General features: G+C 42.8%; 2 protein-coding genes across 4 annotated transcripts in view; both read right to left on the reverse strand.

Moving 5' to 3' along the window:
- LOC115107502 (1-phosphatidylinositol 4,5-bisphosphate phosphodiesterase beta-4) overlaps positions 1–11467 on the reverse strand; it is a 177574-nt gene extending 166107 nt beyond the window's left edge. Inside the window, exons 1-2 of one of the 2 annotated variants that reach the window (XM_065008902.1) lie at positions 11338–11467; positions 5426–5472 (exon numbers count right to left, since the gene is read on the reverse strand). The gene's annotated coding sequence lies outside the window, so the exon portion shown is untranslated. The remainder of the gene's footprint in view (positions 1–5425; positions 5473–11337) is intronic. The other variant, XM_065008898.1, reaches the window with a different exon arrangement.
- Positions 11468–20559: 9092 nt separating this feature from the next.
- The window catches only part of LOC115107503 (1-phosphatidylinositol 4,5-bisphosphate phosphodiesterase beta-1-like), a 256669-nt gene continuing 253617 nt past the window's right edge, over positions 20560–23611 (reverse strand). Inside the window, exon 33 of one of the 2 annotated variants that reach the window (XM_065008903.1) lies at positions 20560–21861. In XM_065008903.1, coding sequence (XP_064864975.1) covers positions 21640–21861 — 222 coding nt within the window. In that variant the 3' untranslated portion in view covers positions 20560–21639. The remainder of the gene's footprint in view (positions 21862–23611) is intronic. The other variant, XM_065008904.1, reaches the window with a different exon arrangement.

Here is a 23611-nt window from a genome sequence, read left to right on the forward strand (position 1 = left end):
TCACTTCCTGGAGTAGCTCAAACTGCACATGTTATGTCGCCATCTTAACCAACCTAATTTGGCTTCAATGCGCTATTGAGTCTTCACGTAGGTATGAATGGTGTCGCTTGATCGATGGCTTTGTCTATTCATATATGTCACAAGTCACTAATTCACAGGGGAGGTATTTGAATGTAAACATCTATGTTTTTTTCAAAATGCATTCTTTGGCAGAAATGCCTTCTGGAACATGTTAAACTTTATGTGCCTTAACAAACTTGTATGCCATCTGTAAATACGAATACAATTGTTAACATACGAGCCTAATTCCCACTATGCCATGTAGCGCGCTTCTGTCTATAACAAAGGGTTGCTCAGTATGTGTAGGTAATTCTTTCGAATGTATCTTTTTTGAAAGATGTCCCGAAGAACTGCAAAAATGTTGCTCTCGACTTTCTGTAGGGCCGAGTTCTTGAAATCAGTGGAATGCCCGGTGGAAGCAGAGTATGATAGCTAAGGAGATGAAAATTCTGCCGTTTGATTGCAAATATGCGGAGGGGGTCAAAAAGAGAACACACAGAAGGATTGGATATAGTGTGTGTTTACCAGAGACGGTAATGTAAAGAACAACATGACCAGCACCAAAGTCAAATTAGGATATAACATTAGGCCAACGAGACAGTGTCCAAGTTCTAAAATTCTCAGGTAGAATCCCCTGCTTCTATTTCGTCACACTCACAACCGTAAGCTATTTTCTGTAAATAGCTTGCCATTCAGTTGTAAATAATTATCTTGTTGTGAGTTTATTTTCGTTGTAATAATGAATACAAATTAGCTAAAGTTAAGACATTGTCAGCGATATGACATGGGCATTTTTTGAACTGACTAGCCAGCTAAATTAAGGTCAGCTAGCTAGCTAACGAGCTAGAAACTAACAAAAACATTGTTTAGAAAGTTGCTTTTAGTTGCCTGGTTTGCTAGACTGACATATACTAAATTTATTTTTTAAACAGATGGGTTTATTGGTGTTAAAATACACCGGTTAAGCTATTTTGGACCACCAGGCTGCTGATGTCATGCATGTGAATCCTTAAAGAGATGGGTGGGGCTCAGGTTTAAGAGGGTGTGAACTATGCTGAATGGGTGTAGACAAAGAAGAGCTCTCCAGTAGGTGTATCAAAATATTCAAGGGCCATTTTCTCAAAAGTGGAGTTACAAATTTATCAACTTTCAAAGCAGAATTACTTTCCCATTGTTCCTCAACTGTAGTGTAGGATATACCATTTTCTAGCTCGGAGTCTCTACTTTTAGCCAATGTAAAAAACACAGTATCACATTTTTCTACATAAGACCAAATCGAGCCTCTCTGTCACATACACAGTCATTGGGCATTACCTTGGAATCATAAGGAGCTGTGTGTTTGTGTATTAGTGTGTGTGTTTGTGTGTGCGCCTCTGTGTGTTATGTTATGTTCTGTTATAGTAAGCTGTACTACAGTAAACTGTGTGATGTGTTACAGTGTTTCGTAACATTATTCTTAGCGTGTCAGTGTCGTAACATTGAGTGTAATAATAGCTATCCTGGAGAGGACACACAGGAGAGGAGGAGACACGTTCTGCATTCTGGAACGAAGGTCGTCAGTTTAATTGGAAGTGCAAATTGCGTTCACATGTACAGAAACCCACAGTGGATTGAAGAACGGGTGGAGAACCACCAGTGAGCGGCGAGATGGGTGTGTGTGTGTGCGTCTGTCCTCCAACCTTTCACAGCTAAAGGGATGTTACCTGCTGTTGAGGCGACAAGATCATTTGGACAAATATTTGATTTAAAGGAGCGATATTGACTTGTCAATATGTGCTAACACCAGACATCTGTTGGAGGGACAGAGACGTCTTTCTTTTTTCAATTTCTCCCTCTCTCCTTTTGCTTGTGAAGGATCGGGTGTTCTCTATTCTCTCTCTCTTCCCATTCTCCCTCTGGACACACACACAGTATGATTCCTCTGCTGCTGAGTGACAGGGTGTGTTCCGGTCGTAACCCCACAGTAGCACACTTCATACACACACACACACACACACACACCCTTTCAGGATCAATGAAGTGTGCGACTGTATAAAAGTAACACACACACACACAAGCAACAACTCAGGCAGTCACACAGGCTGCTTATCAATGAGTGATGATGGAGAATGTTCTGAGTGCATTTCACATCATTGATACGTGGGAAACTCTATAGGAAATTAGACCTTACACGTCCATCATTCAACCCAACCAGCAACATCACATCATTCAATGCAGCAGTAGATTCTCAGTGACTTCCAGCTCTCTCCATGTCTCATAGGCTGAGGCCGGAATTCAAACAGACTCAGATAAATGACCCATCTATATTATAATAATGTAAAGCTCTCAGCTACGGGAGGATCTCCTCCTACAATTTTGCACCCATCTTCTTAATTTTAGGCAAAAAAAAGTGTGACATCCGTCTGTCCACTTTATATTCCCTAAATTGACTACATTACCCATAATGCTCATTGACAAGACCTTCCCAAATTATCATGGCAATTATGCATCACAATAGTTGGCTAATACTATTCTATGCAACATGCAGCAATCCACGGTAGGCCTATAGAAGGGACAGGATCAGCTGCACTTATAGTCTATGGCGGGCCCATGCTTAAAATCTTCAAGTGGCATATCTCATGTTGCCCTGCTTTCCTCAACTCAAAGCATAGGCAACAAACGTGAGCTGGTAGACTAGTCAGCCAGCACTGGAGAGGTGGATGTTTGGCGAGCGCAGTGGAAGCTTTTGGAGAGAGGAGGGTATCAGCTTTCTGTAGGTATGACATTTATTTCCCCAACTCTCAATATTTACCGTTTTAACACCAAAAGTATCTTAGAGACATAGTTTATAGAGCGTGGGATACGCACAACTGACATTCCAGGTGATTGCATAGGCCTTTATAGAGGCGACATCCTATGCTGCAAAGCATTTTAGGACAATACATTTACTGTTAGATGAACAAGTTACACGACTAACTATCAGGAAATTAGATTTAGCGATCTAGCTAATGGGTTTTGATATACCACTTCCTCAGATGGTGAATTAGCCCCAAGGCAATTAGCCTATAGATATTCGTACGCAAAAAAAAGATGTAAGCAAATTCATCTCTGTTGAGCTAAATAAATATCACATTCTGGAGCCCTATTTTGACTGTAAAATTATAGCAACAATGCCTAATTGTCTACCCAAAATGCATGCCAACCACTGGTATAAGTATTGCACATCATCAGTTTTGCTTAGTCATGTTTGATTAATGTTGCATTACGTAGAAATCGCTCTGCCATTTCCTGGTTGCTAAAACTCTTAATAGTTTGCCTAAAAAAAATGTATAGTATAGTGTAGAGAATCATGTACAATCTAAACTGCTGTGAAATATATTTTCCATAACCAAAAATAGTTGTTCTAGCTGTTTGAAGCTGGTGTGCAAGACGCAAAAACTCCATTTAAGATTGGAAAGCATAAAAATAGAGCACATAGAACATTTCTATGTCAAATTGACTGGTTCACCTAAAAAAGTTGCACATTGCCACTTTAAACGTATCTAAAACGTATTTATTGAATCATACCATCTCAATAGGCCAAACCCCTCCCTAACCCGGACGACGCTGTGCCAATTGTGCGCCGCCAAGGGCTTCCGAGTGGCGCAGCGGTCTAAGGCACTGCATCACAGTGCTAGAGGCGTCACTACAGAGCCTGGTTCGATCCCAGGCTGTATCACAACCGGCCGTGATCGGGAGCCCCATAGGGCGGCGCACAATTGGCCCAGTGTTGTCTGGGTTAGGGGAGGGTTTAGCCAGGGTAGGCCGTCATTGTAAATAAGAGACGTGAAATAAAGCTGTGCAGCGACGCTCCCCATCCAACCTGACAGAGCTTAAGAGGATCTGCAGAGAAGAATGGGACAAACCCCCCAAATACAGGTGTGCCAAGCTTGTAGCGTCATACCCAAGAAGACTCGAGGCTGTAATCACTGACAAAGGTGCTTCAACAAAGTATTGAGTAAAAGGTCTGAATACTTATGTTAAAATTTGCCTTGTCATTATGGGGTATTTCAGAATAAAGTAACAAAATGTGGAAAAAGTCAAGGGGTCAGAATACTTCCCGAATGCACTGCATGTTTTGTGTTTGCTTGAAATGTGGCCTGAATCTCTGGTAAATGCAGAAGACTGCACCAAGCTAAGGTAGTGAACGAATGTCAACTCACAGTTAAAAATAGGAACAAACCCTGATATCAATTTCCTATTTAAAAAAAATAAAACACGGAACATTTCCCTTTTAAAAAGTAGGAAGCTGGAGACAATATGTTCACAAAACATCTGGTCTACAATGGCTACTGTATAATTTTGTTTCCTAGGGGTGTGCCCGACTTGTATTCGCAATCGTACTCGTAAGTTGACAGTCGGATAAGATGAGACTTGTGATAAAAAAAAGAATTGAAGTGTTTTAATGTGCCTAAATAAATGCTGTCAAAATACCTCGCTGCACATTCTCACTGCAAAAAAAAAAAAGCTGCCGATTAAGAGCAGTGCACGGAGGGGTGTGTGTGTGTGTGTGTGTGTGCGTGTCTCCTCGACTTTGCTGTCACTCAGTCAGAATGCGAATCAGCGTTTCATCCTTTTCCCTACCCTTGGCCCGCTTGTTAGATATTATGCACAAACGTCCACGCCATGTGATTTATCATAATAGAACGCTGCAGCAATCTAAATGATCAGACCGAAAACATGCGAGGAAAAGTGATTGGGTGAAATTATGAAGAGAGTGGACAGAGAAATACAAACTTCACTCTATCCAATCAGAGCAGCAGGGTCAACACATAGCCCGCCTTTCTCTTTACAGCCAGGCAAACTAGCCAGTTGAGTCATTTAGACCAGACCATGTAAAACCTTGCACATGACTTGACTAAAAGACAGTACATTATGGTTTAGTAACTCTGTGACTGAATGACATGAGAAAGATGCACCCAAAAAAAGTTACTTTCTTCCAATCGCGGATAATTACAACAAAAATGACTTGGATCATAATGGCACCCAGAAAATTACCCATATCCGTTCTGATACTCGTTTAGCCCGACTACACGGCCCTATTGTTTACCCACGGTCTGTTTCCTGCCATATTCAACAGTACCGAGAAGACATGATCACCTGCTCCTACATGTAGACTATAGATTACATAGGACGTGTGTCTCTGTCATTAAGGGCAGGCTGTGGTTCACAAACATTTCTAGAACCCTTGCACAAAAAGGCGTCATCTAACATTATGTGTGTTTAATACGCAAGGGCAGGCTGAGATCTAACAAGTCAACCACAATGTCTAAGAGTACAAACAACCACCATTGGTTTCACCGATAACACCAACAGGCATTAGGTCGAAAATAAGTCATCAACTTACCAATTCAGCATGAAGTAAACTTCAGCGGGTGAAACTCATATCTTGGCCTGTGAGATCAGAGAAGGGAAAATGTAATAACAAGTCAGGGCCTAATCTCTGGAGATTAGGATCCTTCCCTGAAACCAGTAAATCCTTAAAACTATGGACATGACCTCACAGATGGACTGGAGACAGACACAGGCGCGCACACACACCACCATAAAGGCTTGGGAAGAGAGGACTGGCATGGCAAATGTCTCGCTAGAACAATAAAGATGAACGATGTGACTCGTAATGTGTTCAAACAAACAATGGAGCTGTTCTTTATTACGTCGACTGATGTTCAGTGAGTTTGTGTGTGTGTGTGTGTGTGTGTGTGCTGGGCTACCCTGTCTTTCCCAGACCTTACACAGTATGTCCATTTTTTTATAGATGGATAACTGCAACATGGCTGAGAAGAGGACAAGAGGACCGGACGGGAGGAAAACATGATACCTCAGTCAACACAAAGGATGGAAATGGCAATATGGAATCAGATGGCTGACCTAGAGCAGACAGAGCTGAGAAAAGGCACGCGAGGGTTTCAGCATGCCTCCCCTCAGATGGAGGTGAGAGAATGCTGGGTGATGTGGTTAGGAAACCGTGTGTGAAAAGAGAACGAGAGAGAGAGAGAGACTATGTGTCCTAGGTAGCAGCTGATTCCTTCCGTCTCCAATATTGGCCATTCTGAAATCTGCTCAGTATTTTTCGGTCTACAAATATATTTCACCCCACTGTTTCCCTGACCCTGGTGTTCAAGTGGACAACCACAGGTCAACTGAAGTCAGGATCTGTCATCTGTCCCATTGCAACTCCACCAGATGACCAGGTGTTGGACTGACAGATACAAGGTTGCTGGTTCGAGTCCCACTTGGTTTAACTACATCTTCAGCAATAGAATGTTGGTTACCTCACCAGTATCAAAACAAACAACCCCCTGAAGGAAGACCCAAACACAAGTACCACTTACAGTATGAAGCGGGCAAGACCATGATACCACTACCAGCATCTCCAAACACAACAAACCTTGGCCTGTGTGAGTATGTGTGTGTGTTTTCTCATATAAATCTCCACGGGCAGACCAATAGAGCTAGGGGACAGCAGCATGCAGCAGGCCTGAATACCAGCCAACATCATCACACATAAAATGCCGTTGAAGTCGGAAGTTTACATACACCTTAGCCAAATACATTTTTCACCAGTCCTGACATTTAATCGTAATACAAATTCCCTGTCTCAGTTAGGATCACCACTTTATTTTAAGAATGTGAAATGTCATAATAATAGTAGAGAGAATTATTTATTTCAGCTTCTATTTCTTTCATCACATTCACATCGGGTCAGAAGTTTGCATACACTCAATTAGTATTTCGTAGCATTGCCTTTAAATTGTTTAACTCGGGTCAAACTTTCAGGTAGCCTTCCACAAGCTTCCCACAATAAGTTGGGTGAATTTTGGCCCATTCCTCCTAACAGAGCTGATGTAACGGAGTCAGGTTTGTAGGCCTCCTTGCTCGCACACACTTTCAGTTCTGCCCACAAATGTTCTATAGGATTGAGGTCAGGGCTTTCTGATGGCCACTCCAATACCTTGACTTTGTTGTCCTTAAGCCATTTTGCCACAACTTTGGAAGTATGCTTGGGGTCATTGTTCATTTGGAAGACCCATTTGAGACCAAGCTTTAACTTCCTGACTGATGTCTTGAGATGTTGCTTCAATATATCCACATCATTTTCCAACCTCATGATGCCATCTATTCTGTGAAATGCACCAGTCTCTCCTGCAGCAAAGCACCCCCACAACATGATTCTGCCACCCCGTTCTTCACGGTTGGGATGGTGTTCTTCGGCTTGCAAGCCTCCCCCTTTATCCTCCAAATATAACGATGGTCATTATGGCCAAACAGTTATTTTTTGTTTCATCAGACCAGAGGACATTTCTCCAAAAAGTACAATATTTTTCCCCATGTGCAGTTGCAAACCGTAGTCGGGCTTTTTTAATGGCAGTGACTTTTTCCTTGCTGAGTGGCCTTTCAGGTTATGTCAATATAGGACTCGTTTTACTGTGGATATAGATACTTTTGTACCTGTATCTTCACAAGGTCCTTTGCAGTTGTTCTGGGATTGATTTGCACTTTTCGAAACCAAAGTACTGAACACATCTCCTTCCTGAGTGGTATGACTGCTGCGTGGTCCCATGGTGTTAATACTTGCATACTATTGTTTGTACAGATGAACGTGAGACCTTCTGGTGTTTGGAAATTGCTCCCAAGGATGAACCAGACTTGTGGAGTTCTACAGAAAAAATTCTGAGGTCTTGACTGATTATTTTCAATTTCCCATGATGTCAAGCAAAGAAGCACTGAGTTTGAAGGTAGGCCTTGAAATACATCCACGGGTACACCTCCAATTGTCTCAAATTATGTCAATTATCAGAAGCTTCTAAAGTCATGAAATCATTTTCTGGAATTTTCCAAGCTGTTTAAAGGCACAGTCAATTTAGTGCATGTAAACTTCTGACCCACTGGAATCGTGATACAGTGAATTATAAGTGAAATAATCTGTCTGTAAACAATTGTTGGAAAAATTACTTGTGTCATGCACAAAGTAGTCCTAACCGACCTGCCAAAACTATAGTTTGTTAACAAGAAATTTGTGGAGTGGTTGAAAAAACTAGTTTTAACAACTTCAACCTAAGTGTATGTAAACTTCTGACTTCAACTGTACTTTGATTTACTGATAGTCAATGCTGAAGGGAAGAAGAATGCAATTCATCTTTTGACTATTTTAACTTGGTCATGGCTGCATTTTTGTCGCCCATAGTAGGCCTAGCTCATACAAAAATAACTGTACTGGGGATACTGGAAGCTGACTAGCTTAGCTATTTATAATGACATTTGAAACTAATAAAAGACATAGCATTAACAACCATTTCCACAAATGCATACAAAGCACTGGAGCTGCTGCTGGATTAATAAATGGCAATGAAATGACTGCAAATGTTCACACAGTTTGCTGCACCCGAATGTAGTCTTTAAGCTTGTGATACAGCAAAAAATGTTCAACAGTCTGCGTCCAGGAAAATGGACATAGAAGGACAGGAGAATTAGGTCCTCCATAGACATACCTCTCCATCATCTGTCCTCTAAACACAGTGTGTGTGTGTCCTCTACCACGAAGAGCCACACAGGAGGAGTCGTATCCTTCTATTTTTGCAGGCGGCAGGGTAAACGCTGTGATTCATAGGAATCCTATCTGTTTGTTTTGCCCGTTTGGCTAAATGTCATTTGGGGGACTCTGATCAGCAAGGATACTGCTTCTAAGTCCATGCCAATTTTTATGTCCAGTTTAACAGCACACCTGAACATGACGCTTGTGTTTTTAACTCTAGAATAAGGCTATTTTTGTCACATCGCTTTCCTTTATCCAGTGTTTCTCAATCTTTTCTGAGCCAGGGACCAGCAGCAAGCTACTGTCAACCAGCTACTGTAAGACAACTACCATTTCCGCCTTGAAGATGGCGGCTAAAACTAGCGATTTTAGCCGCCTAAACCGGTGTCCATTCCCTGGGACTTGTTTTGGTCGACAAACACACACACACAGCAACCTGATTCACAATGCAGCATCAGCCATTCCATTAACACAGAACAGTCAACATCCATTACAGAATCACTGCATTGTGTAATAAACGCCATATATCACCTTTTAGGTAACAGGGCCCACAACCTGTCAAATATGCAGCAGCCATGTTTTACACAAGCACCATCTGAGTATTGGCCAATGAACAAACATCCTCAATCTGTATTTAGCCTAAGCTTCCCCCTCAAACAATTACCATACCTTTTGGTCCGAAATAAAACACCCACACACTAAGCTTCTTAACCCATCTCTCCTCATCAGAATCAGTGTTAGGCTACATTGTGGCTTCTATGCCATGCAGGTAAGGTAATTGATTTTGTGCGAGGGAGGGAGGAAAGGTAGGGCAATGTTTGTCTCTCTAATCACCATAAAAGTGCTTATGGCACTGTCAATACTGACCTGCGTAGGGTTCACACACACAGCAGACATACTGTGGCAGGAGCTACTGAACTCAACACACGCAGTCACACAGACAGACAAACTCTTCAATAGAGATCAGTTAGAGACCTAAAGACATTGCATTAAGTAGATATTATTGTTACCTTTGTTTTACAGTACGGTTGTTATTGTGGTAAACTAGTGTTTTTAGCCATTATAAACCCCTCATTTCGTACCTGTCTAATGAAAAGCATGCGACACACAAACATACGGTAATACTGTTCTCTTTCTTCATCTGGCAGTTTATTACTTGTTCAATTCATTCTAGTGACCAACAGCAACCTATTTCCTACACAAGGTCAATTCGACCATTCTTGGGTTAATATCTTTGTTAGAAGCTAAGAAAACGGGCACTTTTCATTGCATTTCGACCGAGTCCTGGCCAAAGTGTCTCCATTCGCCCCCCCCCCCCCATCAGCTAAATGCCACTTCAAACGCAGAGATTGTAAAAAATAAGTGTCTCCAAACACTTCTTGTTCCCTGTCACTGACCGCACGCACGCACATACAGGACATTGGCCCCGCGCGTGCACGCGAACAGGTGGCGGTTCCGCGCACAGGTGTGTGTCCGTAATTCCCTAGCGTCAACATACATAGTAACTGTTCATTGGTCAAATGCAAATAGTCGTCTTTCTCAATCATTTCATAACAGCAAATGTGCAACATATACAACAAATGTGCAACATATGGGAAAACGCCATGGAACAATGGACTATCTAATGCATTTCGCTGTCTGCTCATTCTTACAGAAATCAGCCACGATAGCTCAAGAGAAGTATATTGGCTGGCCGTTGTTTCTAGATTTTCTTCCCACCTGGCGTGTGAATGGACGACGCGGAACGTGCATGGCAAATGATTTTACACCGCTCATACAGCCCTAAAACATCAGCACAATCTCGTACGTTAGCAGGCTAGCGGTTAGCGGTCTAACATCAGCACAATCTCGTACGTTAGCAGGCTAGCGGTTAGCGGTCTAACATCAGCAGACATCGTCGGCATGAGTTGTGATCTAGCCATTTCCACAACATGTAAAAAAAAATATTTAAAAAATTGAGCAAGCTATTGTTCAATCAATCGTATGTTTGTTCATAGCTAGCTAGTAGCTGCCATATATATTTTTTTTAACCCAAATAGTGTTGAAGAGGGCTTAGCTACGTAGCATCCAACAGTAGCTATAGCAAGTGCATCCGTCTCACGCAGAGCAAGCAGCGCGCCAGTATACTTTTATGGGCAAGCAAGCTTGATATCCCTGGTGCTGTCTGTCCCGTCAGCTAACGCTAGCAGCTAGCCAGCCGCTAGCTTGGCGGAGGAAACGTCGATTTGTCAAGTTTCGGATGGTGATAAACAGCTGCACGGCTAGACAGCTAACGCTGCACACCATCTGGGACGCCGTTCCATTTATTTATTTATTTATTTTTTAAAACGAACGCGACGGATGAATATGACAGCCATGCACGTGTTGTGCGCGCATGTACACGAGCTATAATTATTATTATTTTTTGCATCAAACCACGAACGAGACCGGTCCCTTTCGAAAATAACCCACATGATTTGTCCCCGTTTCTGTAACGTAACAGCGGCTTTCCTATCGGGTGGTGCGGAAATTCGCTTGCAGACTGGCCGCTCTGCTAGAGATGGGAGTTGAAGAGTCTCACGGCTTTTTCAACCACCAATATGAACAAGATGTTTTCTCTCTCCGAACCTAGAGACACCCACATACATATGAATCGTACAGCTGTGGTGCTCAGCAACACATCTCCAATGTCCCACTTGCAGGCAATTTGAGGCAAAAAGACAGAAACATGTATATACCCTTACGTGAATTGGTGGTCGACGAGAACGGATTAAATCCGATGTGAAAAATGATGCTTGCAGAGGCTGGGCTGGGATTTTCTCTCTTGCTTCCAGCTGCTGTATCTCCCGCCCTCTCTCTGTCCCTCTCACACACTCTCTCTCTCTCTTCCCTTGTCTCTCTTTATCCCTCCCTTCCAACAAACCCGGTCCTGTTGTACCACTCGCCCTCCAGTGGAGATTAGCCCGATGCGGTTCGAGGAACTCCACTCTGGGTGCGCGCGTGCGTGTTGGCGTGTCGAGGAACTCTACTCTGGGTGCGCGCGTGCGTGTTGGCGTGCGTGCGTGTGAGCCGCAGATGAATGGCAAGTTCTCATGGACAGTGAGGTATCCACTTTCCTTCCCTACAATGCAAACAGCAATTGTCTAGGTCTGCCGATCAACACACATGAGCGCGTTTCTTACAATATAGCATAGCTGCCTAGGCTATGGAGTAAGGGAATATTATGTTATGAGTGCTCAACCCACTAACAGTAGGCTGTAAAACATCCACAAATACAAATGCAAAGGTTTATTTGAGAGAGCAGTAAATGTTCATGTTTGAGTACGTAGAGCCCGCTCTAAATGGTCTTCTTCCTGAGACCACAGATAGCAGTGAGAGAAATGGACACACATTGTGTCTTTGTCAGTCAAATGATATAAATATGGAAGACAGGAGAATAGCAGGTGCATCTCTTCATACATGTTCCCTAAGGCTGTGTGGTGCTCAGCCACAAAAATAATCCGTTAGCAAAAATTGGACAAAAGTAAAGCTCTGCTAAGCAAAGTGCCAGGATACAGCCCTTAGCTGTGGTACAGTGCATTCGGAAAGTATTCAGAACCCTTGACTTTTCCCACATTTCGTGACCTTACAGCCTTATTCTAAAATGGATTCAAGTGCCCCCCCCCCCCCTCAACAACCTACACACAATACCCCATAATGACAAAGCAAAGACAGGTTTTTTGAAATGTTTGCACATTTCTTAGAAACAAAAAACTGAAATATCACATTTAGGTACAGTGGGGCAAAAAATAATTCAGTCAGCCACCAATTGTGCAAGTTCTCCCACTTAAAAAGACGAGAGAGGCCTGTAATTTTCATCATAGGTACACTTCAACTATGACAGACAATATGAGGGAAAAAAATCCAGAAAATCACATTGTAGGATTTTTAATGAATTTATTTGCAAATTATGGTGGAAAATAAGTATTTGGTCAATAACAAAAGTTTATCTCAATACTTTGTTATATACACTTTGTTGGCAATGACAGAGGTCAAACATTTTCTGTAAGTCTTCACAAGGTTTTCACACACTGTTGCTGGTATTTTGGCCCATTCCTCCATGCAGATCTCCTCTAGAGCAGTGATGTTTTGGGGCTGTTAATGGGCAACACAGACTTTCAACTCCCTCAAGATTTTCTATTGGGTTGAGATCTGGAGACTGGCTAGGCCACTCCAGGACCTTGAAATGCTTCTTACGAAGCCACTCCTTCGTTGCCCGGGCGATGTGGTTGGGATCATTGTCATGCTGAAAGACCCAGCCACGTTTCATCTTCAATGCCCTTGCTGATCGAAGGAGGTTTTCACTCAAAATCTCACGATACATGGCCCCATTCATTCTTTCCTTTACACGGATCAGTCGTCCTGGTCCCTTTGCAGAAAAACACCCCCAAAGCATGATGTTTCAACCCCCATGCTTCACAGTAGGTATGGTGTTCTTTGAATGCAACGAGTTGTGTTTTTACCAAAAAGTTATATTTTGGTTTCATCTGACCATATGACATTCTCCCAATCTTCTTCTGGATCATCCGATTGCTCTCTAGCAAACTTCAGACGGGCCTGGACATGTACTGGCTTAAGCAGGGGGGCACTGCAGGATTGGCTGGGCCACTCAAGGACATTCAGAGACTAGTCCCGAAGCCACTCCTGCATTTTCTTGGCTGTGTGCTTAGGGTCGTTGTCCTGTTGGAAGGTGAACCTTCGCCTGTTGGAAGGTGAACCTTGAGCGATCTGGAACAGGTTTTCATCAAGGATATCTCTGTACTTTGCTCCATTCATCTTTCCCTCGATCCTGACTAGTCTCCCAGTCCCTGCCTCTGAAAAACATCACCACAGCATGATGCTGCCACCACCATGCTTCGCCGTGGGGTGACGCTTGGCATTCAGGCCAAAGAGTTCTATCTTGGTTTCATCAGACCAGAGAATCTTGTTTCTCATGGTCTGTGAGTCCTTTAGGTACCTTTTGGCAAACTCCAAGCGAGCTGTCATGTGCCTTTTACTGAGGAGTGGCTCATGGCTTGGTTTTTGCTGTGACATGCACTGTCAACTGTGGGACCTTATATAGACAGGTGTGTGCCTTTCCAAATCATGTCCAATCTATTCAATAGGTGGACACCAATCAAATTGTGGAAACATCTCAAAGATGATCAATGGAAACAGGATGCACCTGAGCTCAATTTTGAGTCTCATAGCAAAGGGTCTGAATACTTACGTAAATATGGCATTTCTGTTTTTTATTTGTAATAAATTAGCAAACATTTCTAACAACCAGTTTTTTGCTTTTTCGTTATGGGGTATTTTGTATAGATTGATAGATTAATTTAATACATTTTAGAATTACGTAACAAAATGTGGAAAAATCAAGGGGTCTGAATGCTTTCCGAATGCACTTGGCCATATACCACAAACCCAAAAGGTGCCTTATTTTATTATAAACTGGTTACCCACATAATTAGAACAGTACACAAGTATTTCTGTGTCCTACCAGTTGTATATTTAATCAATCAGGCCAAAGAGGGTGTGGTATATGGCCAATATACCACTGCTAAGTCTGTTCGTATGCACAACGCAACTTGAAGTGCCTGGACACAGCCCTTAGCCCTGGTATGTTGGCCATGTATCACAAACCCCCAAGGTGCCTTATTGCTATTATAAACTGGTTACCAACGTAATTAGAATCTCTAAAAGTAGTCATTTGAATTGTGTCCCATTACCTTAACCTTACCAGGGGTGAGCTGGATGCCACACACTTAGGATGACTGAGCTGCCCTTGTGCCAGTAGGACTGATTCACTAGACAGAGGCAATAGTGTGGCCCTAGCAGGGTTTCTTCTGTACACTTTGATGAAATAAAGACTCTATGGAATGTCTTGGAGTGGTATAACACAAAGATAACAGTGGTCCTCAAATGGCTGACAAATTGTCTAAGTGGCAGGAAACGACTGCCCAGTCACGTGACTGATCCCAGTGATAATGGTCCATCAGCGTGATGTTCTGATAACACACGTGCACACGAGTGGTTCCGCAGATCTCACTGGCCGTAGCAGGAAGTGCTGCTTGTCGTTATACACAGCAGTATATCATAACCCTATACAATCCATGCACACACGCACACACGCACACAGACACACAGTCTTTCTTCCTCTCCCACCAATTCTCTCCATTCCACTGTCCTGGTGTGTTTCATTAAAAACCTATTTATCCGACACCTCTTGTCCCCGCAGCAGATGGACAGACGGCAGTCGGTATTCCTGGGAGTTTGGACTCTATGTGTGTGTATATGTGTGTGTGTGTGTGTGTGTTTGGACTGGAGGGAGCGGAAAGGCATCAGTGTTTACATAACCTCTGGAATCATTTTAAAAACCATGACCCACCCCTTCCGCCTCTAGCCCAGCTTAGCCCAGCGCAGCACAGGGTTAATTATCTGTCTCCGTGGTCCCTGGAATGTTTTGGCGGTTTGTGTGTGTGTGTGTGTGTGTGTGTGTGTGTGTGTGTATACACCTATGGAAGATTCCCTGCATGGTCTACCTTTGAATTTGAATCACAATACATGGATGTGGTCATAGCCGTGTGAAGTATGGGTGCTAAGGGTGCAGCGGAGAAAAATACTCCCCTGCACCCACGTAATTACTAGTGGAGGCTGGTGGGAGGAGCTATAGGAGGATAGGCTCATTGTGATGCCTGGAATGGAATCAATGGAACGGAGTCAAACATGTGGTTTCCATATGTTTGATGTGTTTGATACCGTTCCATTGATTCCATTCCAGTCATTTACAATGAGCCCGTCCTCCTATAGCTTCTCCCACCAGCCCCCACTGGTAATTACAGTGCAGTATGCTACACTAACACAGATGTTTATTTGTTTATTTGGATCCCCATGAGCTTTTTCAGAAGCAGCAGCTACTCTTCCTGGGGTCCACAGAAAAAACAACAAAACATGATAAGTAACAAAAAAACACTGGTATGCTGAAAGACAAGGAAAGTCGCAGACATGTTAAAGACACAACAAAAATAATACAAACAACACAACAGCAAAAAGAATGTGGGGTTTAGAGTGTGTCTGTGTTGGTGATGAGTGGGTTGATTTATAACCCTCAGTCCCCGCGGGCGGGTTTAGGGTCATTAAGTATTTTGTGGATGAAGGATGGGTGGGTGGCGGGAGGGTTACACAAAACACCAAAGAAATCCACACATGTATCATTCTTGTGCAATGTATGTCTATAGCCTATATTGCGACTTTTTCTTTCGTTATTTTTTGTCTATCTGGCATTAGTGCATAAGCCTAAGCTTTAGGGTCTAAACTGTTCGCGTGCCAAATGGCCTACACGCCAATCGCCAAATGCTTTTGGGAACGGGCAGAAAGAATAAGGTCAATGTCGACGTTTAATTCAGTAAGAGGAAAGATGCGACATGAAGAGTTGAAAATAGAGGGAAGGCAGGGCCAGAAAAGTATTGTTTGGGAAAGATTTGGTGAAGTGGTGAAACAGGATGATGGCAGTCCCGGGCTGTGTTATGTGTGATGATTATGAGGCGCTGTACAAATTCGACAGTCACAAGATGGGGATTTCAAATAGGCCTATGGCACGTCAAGGGAACTGTAGCCTACTGTTCAGATGGGCCAAATGAAAACTGCAGTTTGGACACTGACTGCAGGCCTAAAACCTCTCGCATAGCCTTGATATTAACCCCTGCGGAATGAAGCATTTACTGCAGTAAAATGATACACCGAATCTAAATATTGCATTGGGAACAGGAGTGGAGAAATAGGATTTAATTCTTTCAGCAAATTCTGAGAATGTTGAATGCGCCCGTTAGGGACCATCTGTAGAGGTGCTGTGTTTTATCAGCATCATAAAAGCTGATTTGTATTTCAACCACAGAAAATATCCTTTTCACAGCCGTCTATTTCCTTGCAACTGGTCAAACTGATGTCATTTTGCACGGAAGATTTTTCCAGTTTTTCATGTCTTCTTCTACTTTCTCCACAGTCCCGACAACATTTCTACTCCTTGGAAAGAAGCAGAGATGACAGAGAGAACTAGATTGAAGCATTAATTTCATTCTATCGATTTACAACGCTCTTCTTCTAGGGCAACATATAACGACAGAAGAGAAGCTGCATGTATCTACACTGGACAAATGTATTAAACGCAACATGTAAAGTGTTGGTCCCATGTTTGTTGAGCTGAAATAAAAGATCGAGTATATGTTTCATATGCACAAAAAAAGCTTATTTCTGTCAAATGTTCTGCACAAATGTGTTTGCATCCCTGTTAGTGAGCATTTCTCCTTTGCCAAGATAATCCATCCACCTGAGAGGTGTGGCATATCAAAAAGCTGAATAAACAGCATGATCATTACACAGGTGCACCTCGGCTGGGGACAATAAAAAGCCACTCTAAAATGTGCAGTTTTGTCACACAACCTCCAACATTGTTTTAGAGAATTTGTATGTCCAACCGGTACAGTAAGTCCAACCGGCCTCACAACCGCAGACCACGTGTAGCCACGCCAGCCCAGGACATCAAGCTTCTTCACCACCGGGACTGTCTGAGACCAGCCACCCGGACAGCTGATGAAACTGTGGGTTTGCACTACCAATGAATTTCTGCACAAATTTTAAGAAATTGTCTCACGGAAGCTCATCTGCAAGCTCGTCGTCCTCACCAGGGTCTTGGCCTGACTGCCGTTCAGCGTCATAACCAACTTCAGTGGGCAAATGCTCACCTTCGATGGCCACTGGCACACTGGAGAAGTGTGCTCTTCATGGATGGATCCCCGGTTTCAACTGTACCGGGCAGATGGCAGACAGCCTGTATGGAGTCGTGTGGGCGAGCAGTTTGCTGACCTCAATGTTGTGAACAGAGTGCCCCATGGGGTGTTATGGTAGGTGCAGGCATAAGCTATGGACAACAAACACAATTGCGTTTTATCATTGGCAATTTCAATGCACAGAGATACTGTGACGAGATCCTGAGGCCCATTGTCATGCCATTCATCTGCCACCATCACCTCATGTTTCAGCATGATAATGCACAGCCTCATGTCTCAAGGATCTATACACAATTCCTGGAAGCTGAAATGTCCCAGTTCTTCCATGGCCTGCATACTCACCAGATTGAGCACGTTTGGGACGCTCTGGATCGACGTGTACGACAGCATGTTCCAGTTTGCTTAAGTACTTTACACCACTATATAATACTGTGCGTTGCCCTGAATTCGTATTGGACTTGGGGACTGTGTAGAGACCCCTGGTGACATGTCTTGTGGGGTATGTATGGGTGTCTGAGCTGAATGCTATTTGATTATGCAGATAATTTGGAATTTTCAGTTAAGCAGTTCATCTCTCTTCAATCCTCAACCAGGGAAGACTGGCATGTCGTGGACGTTAGTTCTGTGTGTGCAGTTAAGGACTGCTGCTCTGTTTTGAACCAGCTGAAGCTTTGCTAGGACTTTCTTTGCTACACCATATCACTGGACAGTAATCAAGTTGGGACAAGACCAGTAGATTTTCGTGTCAAAAACGCAGAACATCTTTTTATAACAGACATACACATCCCCATCTTCACAACTACTCAATATGACTTGACCATGATAATTGACCATCCAATGTCATACAGAGGAGTTTAGCTTCCTGAACTTGCTCAATGATCACACCCTTTATACACAACAAGGTTTAGGTTTAGGTCTTAAGATAACGTTTTTAATGTGATTGCAAGTGTAGCTGCCAGTGGTTGCAAGTGGGGCTTTGCACTGTTGATATACTTTACTATCCTTAAACCTCTTACAGACCACAGTAGTGACATTCTTGGAAGTCCATTGTCTGCCATTTCAGTACACACACACACAACACACACACACGCACGTACGCACAGGCACTACCTCTTCAGTATGTAGACACATACTCCACGTAATGGTACAAAATACGCTGAGTGTAGAAAACATTAGGAACACCTGCTCTTTCCATGATTTATACTGACCAGGGGAATCCAGGTGAAAGCTATGATCCCTTACTGATGTCACTTGTTAAATCCACTTCAATCAGTGTAGGTGAAGGGGAGGAGACGGGTTAAAGAAGGATTTTTAAGCCGTGAGACAATAGAGACATGGATTGTGTACGTGTGCCATTCAGAGGGTGAGTGGGCAAGACAAAATATTTAAGTGCCTTTGAACGGGGTATGGTCGTAGGTGCCAGGCGCACCGGTTTGTGTCAAGAACTGCAAAGCTGCTGGGTTTTTTCATGCTCAACAGCTTCCGGCGTGTGTCAAGAATGAACCACCCATAGGACATACAGTCAACTTGATACAAAAGTGTTGTACACTCAGTGTGACCCTGACTTAGTGGATGTTCTTGGAAAGGATTCAGAACAATAAGGTGAGCCTAGTAAGGGGACAGGGACAGTGGAGGAAGTGAAGCTGTTAGCATCACATTGAACCTGCTTCACCTGCATAGGAGGTAAAAGATCTATCATAGTATTACTGGGAACTACAAATCAACAAAGACAAGTGTTCACTTCAGCAATGTACAATAGCCACATTTATTAATCACAAGCAGATTCCCTTTACACTTCTATACTATGATCATCATCATCATCTCAATGTTTTTCCTTGACATCATACGCACATTTACAACAACAAAATGCATACACTTAGGTTGATGAACAGAAACAAGTGGTTCAAGACAAAATAAAAATACATGTCTATAATTCTTGTCTTTTTAAGGAGCCACTTCTCAAAATACTCTTCATCATCGCAAGTGTTTTTAACTCAGTAGTGGTACTGTACTAAAAGTGCACACGGTCTATCCAATAACAGACAGCTTCGTATAATACAATGGCAATTTACACAAAGATGCATTTCACACATTCGACGTCAACACAAGGCAAACCTATTCAAAAGGCACAGGACTCTCACATCAATAAGAACCGTATTTTATAGAAACCAAGTTATACCTGTTTACACTTTATAATGTGATCCTTCAAGTTAATCAATTGAAATAAGTATGCCGACAGCAGACACATCAATGTGGTGTATGTATGGCCCTGTACAGGTTGGAAAGTCCTAAACATTGTCCAAGGTCTTTGACTGACATTTTCATTTAGTATGATGTCACATATCATAGGATGAATGGACCAAGAGTGTACAAGATCCTGTTAGGGGCGGTGCACTCAATATTTGACATGGACATGAAATGACCAAAGGTTTGGCTTTAGAAATAGTTCAAATCTACCATGTTGCAAACATTATCTGTGATGACTGTCTTGGGCAGTAAGTAGTTACATTATATTACCAACCATTGAATAAACATTTGGGACATGTATTGATCATAAAACTACATTTAGGGTATAAATGTTGAAAAGGCCTGGGACATCATTTTAGTGTCTTAAATGTTAATGGATCAAATGTGTGTGTGCGTGTGTGTGTCAGAGTGTTAACAATTTCAGTCTTTGGTAAGGGGCAGTGATATAGTCTTTTTTTCATTTTATCCCATACCAACACAAGTAGTTCATCACTAGTACTGTACAAACAATGTCATAGTTGCAGTTTCAGTTTGATTTCAAATCATTAAGGTCAGGTTAGTGATCTGCTGTACAAGAGGACAGAGAAATAAATGTACATTTTACATTTACGTTACGTCTTCTCTGCTACAGTAACATTTACAATAGTTCAACGACATGCAGATACGTGATTTACTCTCCCTCATCACCCTCCCTCCATCCCTCATCACCCTCCCTCCATCCCTCATCACCCTCCCTCCATCCCTCATCACCCTCCCTCCATCCCTCATCACCCTCCCTCCATCCCTCATCACCCTCCCTCATCACCCTCCCTCCATCCCTCATCACCCTCCCTCCATCCCTCATCACCCTCCTTCCATCCCTCAGCCCCTCCCATCCATTTCCCCTCCCTCCGCACCCCCCCACCACCCCTCCACGGCAGGATTAACCATAAACAATCTAAACGCTAATGTGTCAAAAGCATTACAAAAATGAAAAAATCAAAACAATAAAATAAGTACGTCTCGACCAGGCCAATATATCTTACAAAGCAAAATAGGACAAAAATAGTATTAAAACAAGGTAGCAGCAACACAGAGTAGACTTACTTTTGTGAGGACGAAATAGAACCAGCAAGCCTCCAGTGCTTGGTGGCGACGATAGAATAGAAGAGTTAGTTCTGTAGAAAGCCTTCAGTGCAAAATATAAATTAGGAGCGATTCGTACTTTTCAATAAAGAAAATAAAGGCTGTGTCCACAGTGGTTGGACAGGAAGTTGAAATTGACTTGCTATGCCTGGACTTTATTTGGGGCTTGCAATGCAATCGCTTTACATTGCGGTGCCATTGTACGTTACATATTCAACATTGCCCTGGTCTTAACCAATGTCAAATCAATGATACTCATAACTATTCTCTAAGTGCACAGTGAAATCAAAACATTGGCACCACTGACTGACCTACACTATAGTCAGCATTGTGAGAACGTAATCTAACACCTAAAACATTGTCCTTTTTCAAAAGTAAGAACACATTTAAAAACATTATTATTTTTTTTTTTAAAGAAATGATTCTGTCTGTGCAATGGTTCAAGTATGTAACTTAGTACCTGCGCATAGTTAGTGCCGAGTCACACATACACGTATCCTGTGTCTGCACCGCTCCAGAGCAAAACAACAAAAACACACAAATACAAAACAAGTATTTACATATCTGAATAGAACTACAGAGTAGGTACTCCCTATTACTGGTCCATGGTCAGATATTGTTTAACCCCCCTACTGGTTCAGGTTAGGAGTTAGCGCAGGGTAAGCTGTCCCTAGAATGGCAATTTTCACCTCGAACGACCAACTAGAACTGTCCAATTCAGAGGACGGGGAGGGTTTAGTCTCTAATGATGTTTCGTCTCTAAAGCCTATTCCCTATATAGTGCACTACTTTTGGACAGTCTTTATATGAGGCTCCGGCCAAAAGTACTGCACTATATAGGGAAAAGGGTGTCATTTCAGATTTGTCTTAAAGGGGTGTGTCAAACACTCTTTCCGACGAGTCTTCTGTATCATCCTCTGACTGGGACGCTTTGTGGTTGAGCCTCTCGGTCGTCGAGGAGACAGACAGGTTGCCATGGGTACTGTCATCGCTAAGCTTGGCCTTGCTACTGTCCTGGACAAACTCCTGGATCTCTAGGGGCAACCGTCTGAACTTGTCCTGGTACTCCTGGTCCAGCTCGGTCTGCAGCTATTGGGAGAGAAGAGAACAAAGTATGGTTCTACAACAGAACCAAATAGAACCACAGAACAAACCGTAGCAAGAGAACTACAGCTACAAAGAGAACTGGTCCTAGTCCACCTCTCTGCAGCTATAGGAAGGAGAGAGGACAGAGAATGGGTCTGTAAGCAGCAACAGGGTGGGTCTACAGAACCAACAGAGTGGGCCTACATCATTATATACTGAACTTGTCCTTGCTACCCCTGGTACTCTGTAACTGAAGAGGAGAAAAGAATATGGTGGCATTGACTAGTGATGACTGAGCTCCCTGCCTTCTGACAGACAGACGGGGAAGTCAGAGAGAGAGAGAGAAGGATACAGTCTGTTTTCTCCCAGGCATAGCCGCCGCTAATGATTACAGATGACAGGATTGTATTCATTCTGATCCAATAATTGCTTTAATGCTGATTTCTCTGTTTAACTACCCTGCTGCGTCCCAGGGGAGGGCCATAATTAAAGGAGAGCAGCAAAGATGAACCACATCACAATCTAAGAGCCTAAGAAAACAGCCCAACCCCTGCTCAGGTAATTCTCCCCATTCCCACTATTTCAGAGAGTTATCATCGTACTGCTACAGACATCCATATTCACAATGGTGTTGTTAGTGATAATATGTTAGCTCTGTTACAGTTAGCCCAATTCGGAAGCCCACTGTGGTAAGTTTGTCCAGTGCCTTTTTTTTTCAAATACCACAAATATGGATACCCCCCCTGTTTTCAAATTGCGTAGAGGGCTCGGGCTGTCAACGTAGAGTATGAAGTTTGATGTCAAAGATGGACCTTCTTTATATGTGGGTGCATGACACGAGCTCGGATATTATGGTCCTCACAGAGACGGCTCGATCCTGGATAAGGACATTGACATTGCTGATAACAAAATCTTCAAGTGTAACAGACTGAAAAAAATTGGGAGAGGTGGCTTCACGTTCTCTAAATACCACTCCCCCCCCCCCCCAAAAAAAGGTTTTTGTTCCTTCTGGTTATACACATTTCCATAAACCAAAATACACATTTATCTGGGATTTACCACCTGACTCTGTAGCTGATTGGCAGCTTTTCAGGCAATTAAGAAATAGATGCACTTCCTCAATCAAGAAAGCCAAATCTATCTCAGACTCTGCTGGTGATCTGTCTAAATTTCGGAAATCAGTTAACGCACAGAGGAGAGGAAATTCCTTTCCTGCATAAGCAAGTTGTGTCAGACTAACATCATTACTGAGTAAAATGAGAAATAAAGCCTTTATCTCGGCAGGCTTTTTATTTGAAAGAAATGGTGGTTTAATTGACCCTGGTGAGATAGTCGACTGCCTGCCCCTCTTCCAGCCTCCAGCTGGCTCTAAGGAAGTTCCGTCAACTTCTTCTTTGTTTTCATTTCAACAACTTTCTACCTGTGATGTGCTGGAGGCCTTGCGCCACATTGATGTTAAAAAAGAATCCACTGGGGCTGATTTGCCTGGTCCTTTCTCGCTGCAGCTTTCTGCTCATCTGATTACAGAACCTTTAACACATTTTTAAGGGTGCAATAATGCAGAAATCGCGCCGCCATTTTCTGGTTGCTAAAATTGTAATCGTTTGCCTCATTTCAGTTTACGTGACAAAACAAGCAAGTAAGAGTGTAGAGAATCATTGCACCATCTAAACCGCTGTGAAATATATTTTCCATAACCAAACATATAGTATTTTCAGCTTTTTGAAGCTGGTGTAGAAAACCTAAAGTAAAA

Source organism: Oncorhynchus nerka, linkage group LG24, assembly GCF_034236695.1.
Source record: "Oncorhynchus nerka isolate Pitt River linkage group LG24, Oner_Uvic_2.0, whole genome shotgun sequence".
NCBI lineage: Eukaryota > Metazoa > Chordata > Actinopteri > Salmoniformes > Salmonidae > Oncorhynchus > Oncorhynchus nerka.